At 54.2% G+C, this 14,174-nt stretch overlaps 1 protein-coding gene and 1 long non-coding RNA gene across 5 annotated transcripts in view; one reads left to right on the top strand and one right to left on the bottom strand.

Moving 5' to 3' along the window:
- Positions 1-5,708: 5,708 nt before the first annotated feature.
- LOC116588013 lies at positions 5,709-10,966 on the bottom strand. The gene is made up of 3 exons (XR_004284737.1): positions 10,650-10,966; positions 8,807-9,031; positions 5,709-8,329 (listed from the first exon to the last, which is right to left on the bottom strand). It is a non-coding gene; the product is annotated as an uncharacterized LOC116588013 (long non-coding RNA).
- Positions 9,986-14,174, top strand: part of SYNJ2 (synaptojanin 2) — a 94,533-nt gene continuing 90,344 nt past the window's right edge. For 3 of the 4 annotated variants that reach the window (XM_032338616.1, XM_032338614.1, XM_032338618.1), the window contains exon 1: positions 9,987-10,226. In XM_032338616.1, coding sequence (XP_032194507.1) covers positions 10,100-10,226 — 127 coding nt within the window. In that variant the 5' untranslated portion in view covers positions 9,987-10,099. Of the gene's footprint in view, positions 10,227-14,174 lie in introns of all 4 variants that reach the window. The other variant, XM_032338617.1, reaches the window with a different exon arrangement.

Here is a 14,174-nt window from a genome sequence, read left to right as displayed (position 1 = left end):
GTGTCTTATAGCAAATCAGAAATCATTCCTGTCCTTTCCACTTCAGGATTGCTTTGGAAGGAAAGAAATGACATATGGAAAAAATTAAAATAACATAACTGTTTCTAAGACAGCACTAAGCCTTATGCCACAAAAACAGCAAGAGAGATTATCTTATGCTGGCTGTTCTAGACACAGGAGACACTGTTGGTCAGCCAACCACAAACCCATTCTTTCCCATTCCTTTTTCTCTCTTGTCCATCTCAACCAAAGAGTTGGGAAAAGTCCCTTTTATAGCTAATGCCAGCATGTGACACAGTTCTAGCCAAGGAGACTTCAGTGGAAATTTGTGGGGGCTTTTGGAGAAAGCCTTTTGCCTTTTTCTTACAAAAGAGACAGAGCTGCTTGAGATCCCTCTCTTCTTTCTACTTCGAATATCAATGTAATGGCTGGAGCTGAAGCAGCCATTTCGTGATCATCAGGACAACAGGCCAACATGCTAATGATGTAGTAGGTTGGGTCTGAGGACCCAGAAGGGGCCCAGCAGGACCCGCGAAGGTGGTCCTCAATTTTGTGCAGGATAGAAATCAAATGAAAGCCAAGAAAGTGGAAGCAGAGTTTATTGAATAGCATAAGTGACAGGTAGAAAATAGCAGACAGAGTGTCTGGGAGACTTGGAGAGGATATGAAAATGAGTCTCTTTGTTATTTGGGGCTAGGGGTTTATGTTGGAAAGGGGCTCTAGGATACATATTCCTTCAGAAATCTTTGATAGGGTCTGACCAAAGGTGAATGACTGAGTAATAGGTGTTATTTTATAAATAATGGAAGGTAGAGGGTGTTGATTCCAGTGTGGGCCGAAGTTTTTTCAAAGCTAATGTTCTAAAACACGTTTGGGTTCCAGCTTTCCCTGGACGTGATGAGGTATTGGGTGCCTAGGACAATAATGTGCTTCCCTGTTGGAGTGGGAACATAGCTTCTTAGGTTTTCAGACAGAAATATAGGGGGTGCCTGGGTGGCTCAGTTTGTTAAGCATCTGCCTTTGGCTCAGGTCACGATCCCAGGATCCTGGGATCAAGCCCCACATCGGGCTCCCTGTTCAGCAGGAAATCTGCTTCTCCCTCTTTCTCTGTCCCTCCCTCTGCTTGTGTGCTCTTCCACTCTTTCGCAAATAAATATATAAAATCTTTTTGTTTTTTAAAGATTTTATATCTTTATTTGACAGAGAGAGACAGAGCGAGAGCATGAACATGGGGTTGAGGGGGATGGAGGAAGAAGCAGGCTTCTCGACGTGGTGCTTGATCCCAGGATCCTGGGATCATGACCTGAGCTGAAGGCAGATGCCTAACAACTGAGCTACCCAGGTGCCCTAAAATCTTTAAAAATATACATCTAGGGGCGCCTGGGTGGCTCAGTGGGTTAAGCCTCTGCCTTCAGCTCAGGTCGTGATCCCAGGATCCTGGGATCGAGCCCCACATCGGGCTCTCTGCTCAGCAGGGAGCCTGCTTCCCCCTCTCTCTCTGCCTGTTGCTCTGCCTACTTGTGGTCTCTCTCTGTCAAATGAATAAATAAAATATTCTAAAAAATAAAAATAAAAATATACATCTAGAACATGAGAAAATAGGGCCTCATGGGAAAACAGCAAAGATGGAAACTTCCTAACATGGAGTCCCTTCAGCTTCCCTACCTCACCAAGAATTATGGTGCAGAAAGAAAGAGCTGAGAGCTGCTACCTTCCCTCCAGCTGACCTAGCTCGAGAGTCCTGGTTCATCTGAGACTTTTAGAGTTGAGTTTACTATTGCTTCCAGCCAAAGCCTTCCAAAGTACTCCTGATACACCGGCTACAATATGTTATTACTGGAAGATTTTACTAATTTTGTCCAGAAGGGAATGACCATGTAATGATCCAAAATTGCACTGTCCTTTTCAAAACAGTATTATGAAGCAAAATTGAAGAGAAATTTTTTTAAGAATTTGGGGCACCTGGGGGTTCAATCAGGTAAGTGTCTGCCTTCAGCTCAGGTCGTGATCTCAAGGTCCTGGGGCTGGACCCAGGGAAGCCTGCTTCTCCCTCTCCCTCTGCCTGCCATTCTGCCTGCTTGTGCTCTCTCCGTCTCTCTGTCAAATAAATAAATAAAATCTTAAAAGAAAAAAGAGAATTTATATTTTGGGGCACCTGGGTGGCTCAGTGGGGTAAGTGTCTTACACTTGGTTTCGGCTTAGGTCGTGATGTCAGGGTCTGAAGATAGAGCCCCATGTTAGGCTCGCTGCTCGGCAGGGAGTCTGCTTGTCCCTCTCCCTCTGCCTCTTCCCCTGCTCCCACTCACTTTCTCAAACAAATAAATCTAAAAAAATGAGAATTTCTATTTCAATAACTTCTAAACATACAGAAAAATGCATGGTTGTAGATGCATACTTTATAAAATTTATCTTTTTAAATTTTTTATTTTATTTTTATTTCCATTTCAAATTTATTTTCTGAAAGTTTTCAAACATGCAGAAAAACACACGCATCCAGAAAGTGTTTCCTTTCTCACACAACCACAGAAGGGGTCATCCCTCAGACTCCCAGCCTCCCAGCCTGCCTTCCTCCAGAAATGGGGAACTTAGCTCTACACAGGGCAGCCTTTTTTCTTTTTTGACCCCTCATTGCTAGAAAAGTCTTCTGAACATTGAATTAAAACTGCTCTCTGGGGTGATGATGTGCAGACCTTATTATAAAACCCCTTGTGGCATTTCTCTGTCTCTGCATCTTGGAACCCGCTCCGAAAGGAGGTATTTGGGAGGAGGGTCGAGGATGCCGCGGAAACAGGCTGAGGTGGGAGCACATTCCAGAGGCCTGAGCCTCCTCCTGAGCGGGAATGTGGCCCTGCCCTCTTCCTCCCCGGCCCGCCCCCCAGCTAGCTGCTGGCTCTAGCTCCGGGCATAGGAGGGGTGCGGGAGAAAGACCTTCGTTGTCAGAACCACTTGAGCAGACAACCCCTGAGCCGGCCGAACCCAGGCCAGATAATCGTCCGCCATGGGAGGTGGCCCCCGAGTGTGGAATCGAGCACGCAGGCAGCCAGACGCGAGCTGTCCGTGGCATCTGGCCCCACACCCCGACCTGGGACCGGTGGGCTTTGTGTGGGTCGTTAGCTGTGATGCGGGATGCAGGCCTGACCGGCAGCTGCTCTGCCTGTGTGCGGGGCTTGGTCTTGGCCTCAGAAGTGAAGAAAGCGCCCCGGAGCCCCAGAGCCCGCAGGCGCCCATGCAGGCAGGCTTCGTTTCAGCCCATCCAAGCAGCAGGTGTTGTTGACCTTCACTCGGAGACCGGGAGGGAAGGAAGCCGCCCAGGGCCCTCGGGCAGAGAGGGCAGGCGGTGCACAAACTCGTGGGAGAGCCTCTGAGTCACCCGCACCTGGATCTGCGAAGCTCAGCGCCGCCCGGCACCCTCCCGTGCTCTGAGACAGTCCCCCAGGAGGCCAGGCTGCTGGAGGGGCACCGTGAGAAAGAGCAAAGCAAGCCCTAACCCATTCCCTGGAGCTCAGGTCGTAGGTGCAGCCCTGTGCGTGCAGGTGTGTGTGCAGGGGTGTGTGAGATTCGGAGGCATTTACTCCTTTTTCACAAACATGATAATGAACTTCTGATCACCCTCCTATGAAGGCCTCCTGACACCCAGCCCATCGCGTAAAGGCCAACAGAGCCAGGCCAGCTCTCCCAGGGAGACCTGAGAGCCCAGCGGGGTCTCATCTCTTTGTTCAACAAGGACCCCTGGAACACCAGGCACCGGGTGTCCTATGGCAGCCGAACAGATGCAGCTCTCGCTTTACGGAGCAGCAGGACAGGGGTTGGGGGGATGCTCGGAGTGATGGCTAGCACCTCCCTAGGGCCCCCTCCAGCCCAGCTCTGTCCCAGACCCTTTCCATGCATCTTCCTTCTCACAAATCCATGCAAAAGCATGTGAAGCCCCAAGCAGGTAAGCAAATTGCTCAAGACTGCCCAGCGGGGAAAGGGTAGATCAGGCCATCAGGCTGCAGAGCTGCCTTTGACACCTATGTGCTGGTCACCATTGGAGGATGTCAGTGGAGTAATTCACGGTCATGAGCTGAACGCTGGTAAACAAAGGAGAAGCATCCCACTCTGCCTGTTGTGTTGGCGCGCCCACTGGGTAACACAGTTGTGGGAATTTCCCATTTCTGGAGGAATCTTGGCTACAAATGAAGAAGGAATGAGAGAATCGAACCGAACTGTTGACAAGGGTTACAGCATGGAGGGTTGGGGGCCCTGCATCACAACGAGGAGAAACCAGACATATGCTTCCTGATGGGAGGCGCACACCCCAGCCACGAGTCGGAATCTGCTCGAGCTTCTGTCTCTCGCACCCCCGCCCCCGGGCCACAGATCACACAGAGGGCAAACAACCCCAGCGACCACACTCAGAGGAGTCCCGTCTTCCCCTTGATGACGCTCCACGCCGTCGAGAGCCTCGCTGGAGAAGGGTGTCCGGAGTGTTCACGGGGCTTCCAGGAGTGGGGGGCCTGGAAGCCAGCCCAGGGGAGCAGTGAGTGTACCGGAGCAGACCAGGAGGCATGCGGAACAGCCCCAGGAGCCTGGAGGTTTCGCCAGGGAAGCTAAGGGGGTTCAGAGTCCCTGCCGCCGAGTTTCCTGTGTGCTTTTCATCCTCTGAAGTCGGTAACTAGACCTTCAGGCACACCGAGGGTGAAGCGGGAAGAATCGAGATGTAAAGAAGAACCACCGTCAGCTCATCTGTGTTCGGCAAGTGCTCCCATCGGGCCGGCCATGACCGGCACCCCATAGGACCCCAAAGACCGGTCTTTGTCCTACCAGACCCATCGCAGACTTTGCCGTCTGCTCCTTGAGATGCTTCCTTCCCTGGGACTCCAGGACCCTGTCCCTGCTGGGTGCCCTCCCACCTCGCGGGCATCCTCCAACTCAGGCCAGCACCCAGCCCCTGGGGAACCCATCCAGGGCCCAGGCTTCAAATGCCATCGGATGCCCATAGCCTCTATATTTCCATCTCGGCCCAGCCCCCGCCCTCGGACTACAGGCCTGTGTAGCCCACCGCCCGTGGGACACCTCCACCGGTGTTTGAATGAGGCGCCCCAAACACGTGACCCAGCCACCTGCTCCTCCCTGCGCCGCCTCCATTGGACGCCAATGCCGTCCTTCCAATCGCTCTGGCCAAAAGCATAGGGTTGTCCAAACTCCTGTCTTTTCCCCATATTCTTATCTGCTCTAACAGCAAAACCCATTGGCGCACCCCTCAAAAGCCTACACAGAATAGGATCATTTCTCTCCAGCCCCCTCCCACCCTCGCTGCGGCACCCTGGCCACAGCAGCCTCCCTCTCTGCTCCCTGCTCTCCCTCCCTCTGCCCTGCACTCAGGTTTCAGTATCCCAGACCTTGGGATGGTCTGATGAAAACCGCGTCTGAGCTCGGTTCTGCTCTGCTCCCATCTCTCAGAGCAAAAGTCAGTGTAGCGAGGGCTCACGTCTCCTCCAGCCCCTCCTCAGGGATTTGCACCGGCTGTTCCCAGCAGCAGAAATGCCCTTTCCTGAGACATCCACGGGGCTCATTCCCTCCATTGCTTCAGTTCCTAACTCAGACGTCACTTCTCAATGAGGCCCTCCCTGACCCCCGTTTAAAATTGTCCCTCCTCCCAGCATTCTCCTGTGCCCCGCAGCACTGTCACCATCTACCATGTTAATGGATTTTGTTTGTGGGATGTCCCCTCTGTGGCAGGGACTTTCCTCTGTTTTGTGTGCTGCTGTTTCCCCAGCGTCTAGAACAATCCTGGGCACACAGCAGGTGCTCAGAAAATATCTGTTCCCTAAATTCATCAGCCGGGGTCAGAATCACTGCCACGGGTGACCACAGAAGTTGTGACTCCTCTGCTCTCACGGGACGAGATGGAACTAAGGGGACTCATTTATTCACTGGGCAGGCTCTCTGGTTGCCACTAGGAATCAGCATTCCTGCTCCGTGAGCTTATAATACAGTGGGAGGAGGGTGAGAGAGAAATAAGGAAATAAACAAAGGATTTCTTCTGTTGGAGAGGGACGCATGCAAAGGAGGAAATCGGAGAGGGGAAGAAGACAGGACATGGCGAGCCGGTCTGCTCCAGGCCACTCGAACAAAGTTCCGCAGACGGCGGGCTTCAACAACAGAAGTTTATTTCTCACAGTTCCGGAGACTGGAGGTCAGAGAACCCTGCGCTGGCAAGTTGGAGTCTCCAAAGGCCTTTTTCCTTGGTCTATAGGCGACCAGCCGTCTTCTCTCTGGGGTTTCACCAGTCTTCCCTCTGCACCTGTTTGGGTCCTGATCTCTGCTTCTTATAGGGACATAGATTGGATGAGGGTCCATCCACGTGGCCTCATTTTAGCCCAATCGCTTCTTTATAGGGCCTGACCCTAAACACAGCCACATGCTGAGTGTGAATTTGGAGAGACACAATTTAGCCCATAACCGGGGGTGAGGTGGGTGGAGAAAATTGAGGCAGAGACTGGCCAATGCTTTCAGGACACCTCCAGGGGCCACCCCACTCTAGAGGTCCTAGGGGGTCAGCAAGGCCAACAGAGCAGTTCAACTTCATTCTCTCTTCCCCTGGCCTGAGAGCCCCCCCAGTCCACCTCCCACTCGCAGCTCCCCATGAGCTCCGAGTGTATCAGAGAGAACCAAACCTCAGCCCATGGGGAATCTAACACTGGTCAGACCCTGGATATATTTTTAAGGCATTGCTGACAGAATTGAGACATTCTACTCCTTTGGCAAAGAGCCCAAGAGAAGACCAGCTGAGGTTGTCCCCGGTTTTAGGATCCCAAGATCTCCTCAAGCCCAGGGGACTTGGAACACACTTTCTAGGGACAACTGTGCCACAGCAAATGTTCTGGGCCTTTCTCGCTTTCCTCAGTTCCCGTTCCCAACCCCCTTTTTTGCTTATTGTGGGTTCAGCCGGGTCCAGGTCCTTGAAAGGATGATGTCTCTTACCCTCCTCCTCGACCCTGCCCTCCCACTGTCCTCTCTCTCCCCACAAAGGGCCCATCATTCCACCTGCCCTGGGGGCCGGACCGTCCTTTTCATCTCTAGAGGGAAGGGACGCATCCTCTCCACACAGGGGCTCTAATTCCCCCCACCTCCTGTCTGCTGCCTGCAAAGGCCCGGCCCCGTCTCAGAAAGCCTCTACTTTCCCCGCGGGCTGCATCGCATCTGTGTTTCCCGCAGCTGAGCTCCTAGAGCCTGCCCGCTACCCTTCCTGCCCGCATTTCTTCCTTAATTCTTCGCAAGCTGACTTTTTCGCAGCCCTCTAATAGAACTAAGCACTCGAAGGTCATCAAGCCAAGGATCTCTTCTGAGTCCTCATTCTTGAATTTTTTTTAAAGTTTTTAAAGTACGATCCACAACCCCGGGGCTTGGACAGTTGACCCTGAGATCAAAAGTCAGATGCTTAACCGAATGAGCCACCCAGGCGCCCCCGAATCCCTCTTCATACAGACCCTGGCGAGGTTTACAACCACCGGCCACTCCCTCCTACCTCCGCTCCTCTCTGATCTCTCGGGCTGCTGCGGTGGGGCTTTCCGCCGTCCCTCCCAGGCTCAGAGGCCCGTCTCCACTCCCCTCCAGAGACAGCCTCTCCACCACCTCCACCGCTCATGTCTGGCCTTTTCTACTGGCTGACCTTGCTCATCTTGAGCTCAGCTCAACCCCAACCACCCCCACCAGCCGGCTCCCGGGTTCTCCTGTCTCTGTCGATGGTGCCGCTCTGTCCCTGGCTTCCTTTCTGCCTCCTCGCTTCTCATGCCATCAGGCCCCACGGACACAGCCGTTCATTTCTTCCAAAGCTCTCCCCTCTTTCTCACTCTACTTTGAGATTTCCCTGGACTCCAGACTCCCCAGGTCCTGCTTGCCTCCCCCCAGCACAGCCAGCATGAATTTCCTACAGGGGAGTTGGGGAGGACCCATGGCCCAGCAAGGCAGTGTGCACGTAAGACTGGCTCTTTGTCCCCTATCCCTGTAGACGGCGCACTCCAAACCTGAGGGGAGCGACCTGAAAACCCAGCAGGCTCCTGGCTCATTCAGCCACTTGTCAGAGATGAGGGGGGCGGCCACTATAGTTCACTGAGTCTAAGAGGCACACAGTACCATTGCTGCAGTCTGGGCACAGCCAACAATTTACACAGGTGAGCAGGCAGCATTGCTCCTTTCTTAGTGGTTCCTAAAACCATGGTTCGTCTTACCCCTGATCATGTCTTAGATTCTATAAGCTGTAAAGCTCAGGTGCTGGACCTCACGGTGGGAAAGTTTCTACAATATGTACAGCATGGCGCTAGGCAGAGCTTCGAATGATGTGATGCTAGAGAAGGAACAAAAGAGCGTGAGAGTTAAAATTTTAAAAGCCTGGTCCTCCCTGAGATCTTACCCCTAAATTGTGAAACAGAGCTAAGAGGAAAGAAATATAAAAACATGTCTCAAGCAACCCATGAGCACATGAGAGCTGAAATGTACATCTGTGAATCTGAGGACCTACATATAAACACTATTTCCTGGGACCTCATCATTCCAGGAGGGCTTCCTGGAGGAAGCGAGCTTCAAATTTAAAAGAAAAGGAAAGTGGGCTGGAGGGGACTTTGTATCACTTCGTGGGTACACTGTTCTCAGGAGGATTATATCTCCATTTCACAGAGGAAGAAACTATGTGGGCAGATTCTGAGCATCCTACCTGGGACAGCCACACTTCATAACTGAATTTGTGAGCAAAAGGACAGAAGCCCAAGGAATGATATGAGTCTCTGCCAGTTGTTTGCATTTACTTTATTCCCCAGTTCATCACCTGGGGGGTTGTCCACAGTGGATTGAATATCTGGTCATTCCCAGTCTTTCATGAATGTCTGTAAGGGGCATCACAGTGTCCCGCTGGCCACTGGGGACGACTCCTTCCGGAACATGCTCCAGAGACAGCCTGACCCATAGCCTTCTCAAGGTGAGCAGGTTGGGGTGAGAAGAGCCGGGTTGGTTTGGGAGCCTGATGGAGGTCTCCGGGGCTGTGCATACACACCTGTGACAGGAGAAAGAAACAAAACCTTCAAACCCACCCAAGGCTCCATTCTGGGTAAGCCGTCCCCCCAACTCCCCTCTCCAGTGGAGGAAGCAGGGATATGTGCTGGGGGCCATATGTTGTGAGTACAAACAGGCTAACTGCAGTGTCTGCCCTGATGTCAAGGACTATACCCCAGAATGGGGGGAGGGGCCGCAAGCTGGAGGGGAGAAGGCAGCTGCCTCCACCAGCACCTGACAGCAGCCCTGACCCCTGACTCAGCACCCATCAGGTAAGCGGGTGGGACAGGTACTGCCTCTATTTGACAGGTGAGGCAAGCTGGTTCTGAGAGTCAAGGTCACATAAGGGGCCCGCGTCATAGTCTCTGTTCTCTCCGGGGCATCACGCCTTGGATCCCCCCAGATTCCCCCGGTGTGGAAGTGGGCCACAATATCCTCACGTATAGAAAGCTAATAAAAGGCTGAGCCCCTTCGGGGAGTTAACTCGATGCTCAGTGCCTCCTTAAACCCGCTACACCCGCAGGGCAACTGAGGCACAGAGCGTTGAAGTGACCGGCCCAGGGTCGTGCACCGCCCGGGCGGGGACTGGGGGGAGGCAGGCGGCGGACTCCCGCCTCGCGGCCCCGCGGGCCAGGCCCGGGCTGTCCATATAAGGCCGCGGCGCCCTGCAGCGTTTCCAGGCTCCATGGGGCACCCCGCGCCCCCGGCCTCCTGCGCGTCCAGGAATGTGTGGAATCTTCCTCCCCGGCTGCCGCCCGCCGCAGGGAGGGCTTCCCCTCCGGCGCGGGGCCCGCGATCAGCCCCCGAGCCAAGCCCCGGGCCCGCCCGGCCGCCCGCAGCAGCCGCCTGGCCGCTGGGGGGAGCGCGGCGCCTTCGGCAGCGGGACGCGGGGGCGGGCGGCGGGGCGCCCTCACCTGCCCCGGGCGGGGCGGGGAAGGCCGGGGAGGAGGCGGGGAGGAGCTTGCGCGGGGCCGGCAGTCCCGGCCCAAAGTGAAACTCCCGGCACTTGCGGGAGCGCGGGGAGCGGGGTCGGGCTGCGCGCCCTCGGGCCGGACGCGCCCCGGCGCCCATGGCGCTGAGCAAAGGGCTGCGGCTCCTCGGGCGGCTGGACGCCTCGGGGGAGTGCAGCGTCCTGCTGGAGGCGCGCGGCCGCGGGGACTGCCTGCTCTTCGAGGCCGGCACGGTGGCCACGCTCGGTGAGTACGACCCCGCCGCCGACCCGCGGCTGGGGCTGCGCTCCCCTGCTCTCCCGTCCCGGGGGAGCGACGCCCGAGGCGAGGGCGCCTGCCGCACCCAGAGAAAGGGGCACCTCCCGTCCCCGAGGTGACCAGCCCCGGCGGCGTGGGGGGCGCGCCGAGACAGCTGGGGCGTGCGGGGCGCGCGCGGGCTGCGGGAATCCTGTTTGAGTGAGGTGACCCCGGGGACGCCGGAGTGGTCCTCGGGCTCGGCCCAGGGCGCGGCGGTCCCCAGCTCCTCCTGGGGGGCTGCCCTCGCCGCGCCCGCGGGTCGTTGGGTTCTTGGAGAGCGGGTGTGGCCCTTAACGCCCCGCGCTCCGCCGGGACACATTCGAGATTCACCGCGATCCCAGGGGATTGACTTAAACCCCCCGGACCCTGTACCTGGTGCTCGTTTTCCTTTGCACCTGTAGATGAAACCACTGATCGCCTGATTGCCGGTTGGTTTGTGCTGGCTAGCTTCTGTTCCGGAGGGATTGGGGGACACAAACACGGGAACATAGACGCCGGAGAAACCTCTGATCGTAGATATTTGGGCGAGAAGCGTCAGTTCTGCAAAGTGCGGAACTTGTAAGCAAACGTGCTAGCCGGTGACCCTACCTTTATGCTGGATGTGTTTGAAGTTAGACGACACCAAGCCAGTACATTTCATGTCGGAGCTTCAGGAAGTGTGGATACGGGCCTTGTGCCAAGGACTTTAGTGATGATCTCATTTAACTTTCACAATTGCGCCAAAGAGCTACTATTATCCGCATGTTATAGATGAGTAGACTGGGGCCTGGAGAGACCATGAGACTTGCTTGCCCCAAGGTGACACACCTCTACCTGAGTCCTGTGCTGCGTTTTCAAAGATTTATTTATGGGGGCCGGGGCAGAAGGGGAGAGGGAGAATCTCAAGTCGACTCCCAACCCCTGGTGGGACTTGTTCTCACACCCGGGGATCATGACCTGAGCTGAAACGAAGAACCAGGGGCTTAACCCGCTGAGTATGTTGTGTTTCATACAATGCATGGCTTCCTTGGTGTCACCAACCAGTCACCCTAACCCCTGTTTTGTGGCTAACTTCACAGGGAAGGCCAAAGTGAGCAAAAGCAGGTGAGATTGTTAGAACTTTGAACTTGAACTTGAACTTAAACAAACTTAAGTGAGGAAGGTCACTGTCCTTTAGGTTCTGGATGACCAGTGCCCTCACTCCCACAACACTTAACAAATATTTCCAAGTCTTTTTGCACCCGGCATCAGTATGCATGGATTCTTCAATTAGGATATACATCCTGGAAGAAGCCTCTCTTCTACTGCAGTTTCCCTATAATCATTTCATTAGCATATAGTTATGGGGCTTGTTTTCAGTGGCCTGGTTACCGAAACAATGTCTCCAGTATTGTCAGTACCGTAGTGTGCCTCTGATCCTTGATTAAATTATTATCAGATTTCTCTGGTGTGTGCTCTGTCCTGAAAAAATCCAAGTTTGGTCATTTGCTAAAGTCTTGAAAGAAAACCACAGAAATTTCCATTCCATTTTAGATGTCTACTTCATACCACATTTATCAGAACCGAGAGATTCATTTCATGGTACAAAAATACTCCTTCATCAAAGAGATTAAAATGTCCATCACTTGGATTACGGCGATGCGAAACAAGGTTCCTGCGCATTTAAGAGTTCTTTTGAAGCCACTTGGAGAAAAAGACTTTATTTTTTCAGAAGAGATTTTAAAATGATGTATGAAAAGAATAAAATGCACATTTTCCATTTTGAAATTCAGTTCGGGCTGCGATGCGTGTATTTCTGGGGGGTTTTCAGAGCCCTGGATTCCAGTAGAGGGTAGCATGGAAGGCGTTGGCTGGTCTTCAACTCATGTGCAGCTCACATTTGTCACTTAACCTAGCATTCATTTTTCGGTAGAACTTAGGCTCGGATACTTAATTCTTCAAGTCTGCTTTTCTTCAGTGAAGTGAAACTATTTTTAAAAAGCAGCTGTCCCGCCCTTGGTGGCGTTGCTATCCCGGTGGGGGCGGGGCGGGGATTATCCAAGCCTCCTGTTACTAGAAAGTTGTTGTTTGAGGCTTTTCAAGTATCCAAAACGCACCGCATTTGGACAGAATGGTGCTGAATTTGAAATCCCGTCTGTGCTTCAGAGGGCTGGCTTCTTGGCTTGCCTTCCTTGACAAGGAAAGGCGGACTTTCATTTTTTTCCCCCAGAAGATTCTAGTGTCTGCTCTTGCCAGCGGCCAGATATCTGTGGAAGCCAGCGTAGCTGGTGTGGGGATCCTGACCGCTCACCCTTTCCATGAGGTTCGAGGTGAGGGGTGGGGATAAGGGTGGGGGGGGCAGCTTCCTCTCCCTTGAGCTGCCGTCTCCTCTGATGGATGTCCCCCGGAGGAATGAGAGGCCAGGGTCACTTACGTGGACGGTTTATGACCATGTGGGTGGGGTGGTTCCCCCCAGCCCGGGAATGTTCCTCCCGCTCCGTCCTGCTCTGAGGCTGATTTATGCTGCTGTTTTTAGGGGGAGCCACGGGAGAACGGCTGCAGGACAGCTCTTCAAGGGACACGTTAGTCCATAAGGATCCACACTTGAAAGGGCCTCTCCCAGCTGGTCGGGGGCTTGCAAACAACGGCTTTGCCTGGCTTTGCATTTGCAGGCGGTGCTCAGAGAGGCTTGAGCTGGGCTGTGAGTTCAGCAGAAGCTGGTGATGCTTGGCTGGGCTGAGGCTGGGCGCGGTCCCTCTGTTCGTTCTGCGGTGACTCTGGGGACCATCTCCACGCCAGGCCATGGAGCCTGCCACTGGGAAGGTTGCTGAGGGGATACTTCTAAATTCCTGCTCCTGAAGGAATTAGGTTGAGAGTCTATCTTCAGAGTAGTTCAATGAGAACAGGGATTCGGAAACAGAAAAGCCAAACACGGTGGCACCAATTACAAAAGGTTTTGTTACGTTTTCTCGTTTTCTCAGTGACCTGATTCCAAGGCAGGAGGCTTCCCAAGCACAGGTGTAAAGAAAGCCATGGCATAGCATAGCTGGGGAACAGCTCCCCGTGGCCAGCAACCCACAGTTAGCACAGATGTTCTTTTATTTGCACATCTGGAGGAAAAGTGCCTGCTGGCTGGCTTTCCTTTCGTCTCTCTCAGACTCGGTGTGGACCAGGGGACGGGAACTGTGCCTGTTGTCCACGGGTTTCATTTTCGGAACGAGCACGGGTCGTCCAAGTCCAGCCCTCTCCCAGCAGCCCCCAGGGCGGGCGTGCGTTGGCGCAGGTGTTTGAGAGCGAGGGCAGCCCGGCCTCTTCCCCCCAACCGCACGTGCTGTTGCGCAGGGAGCCGGGGCCATGGGGGGGCAGGGTGAGAAGGAGGCCTGGGAGACTTAATTAACTTAATTAGTGAGTGTCCCTAAATTACGCTGAGCTTCTGGGGGGAAAGTTTCTGTGTAAACACCGGGCCTGGGCTTTCCCAGCCGATGTTTATATAAAGGCCACAATATCCTGCTTTGTTTGATTTGCTGACATGGCCACGGAGCCCAGCAAGGCTTCTCGCTGTGGCCTTGCTCACTTTCCCTGGTTTTGCGGCCCAGAATCAGTCGGTCGGGGTCATCACGTGTGACCTGCTTCAGGGCACCTGAGAGAATCCGCGAGTGGCCAGGTTATCCGCTCTTCTGGGTGGAGACTGCAGGGACACGTGGCGCCTGGCAGAGGCTCCGGGCTGCTGACTTGGGACACCTGGGCAGCCCCCGCATGTCGGCCTCCACGGCTCATGCACGGGTCCTTCTTCCTACTTGGGGGTAAGCTCGGCAAGGGAGTTGCGAAAACGCACACGGGGTTACTGTGTACTTCTGCCTGTTGTTTGCGTACCCCGCCGGTGGGAGTGCCATGGCCTGTCTTGCCAGGCTCCTGTGACTCAGACACCTTTCCCGTAAC

This window comes from Mustela erminea, chromosome 4, assembly GCF_009829155.1.
Source record: "Mustela erminea isolate mMusErm1 chromosome 4, mMusErm1.Pri, whole genome shotgun sequence".
NCBI classification, from domain to species: domain Eukaryota; kingdom Metazoa; phylum Chordata; class Mammalia; order Carnivora; family Mustelidae; genus Mustela; species Mustela erminea.
The sequence above is the reverse complement of the archived record's forward strand: the minus strand, read 5'-3'. Positions and strand labels throughout refer to the sequence as shown.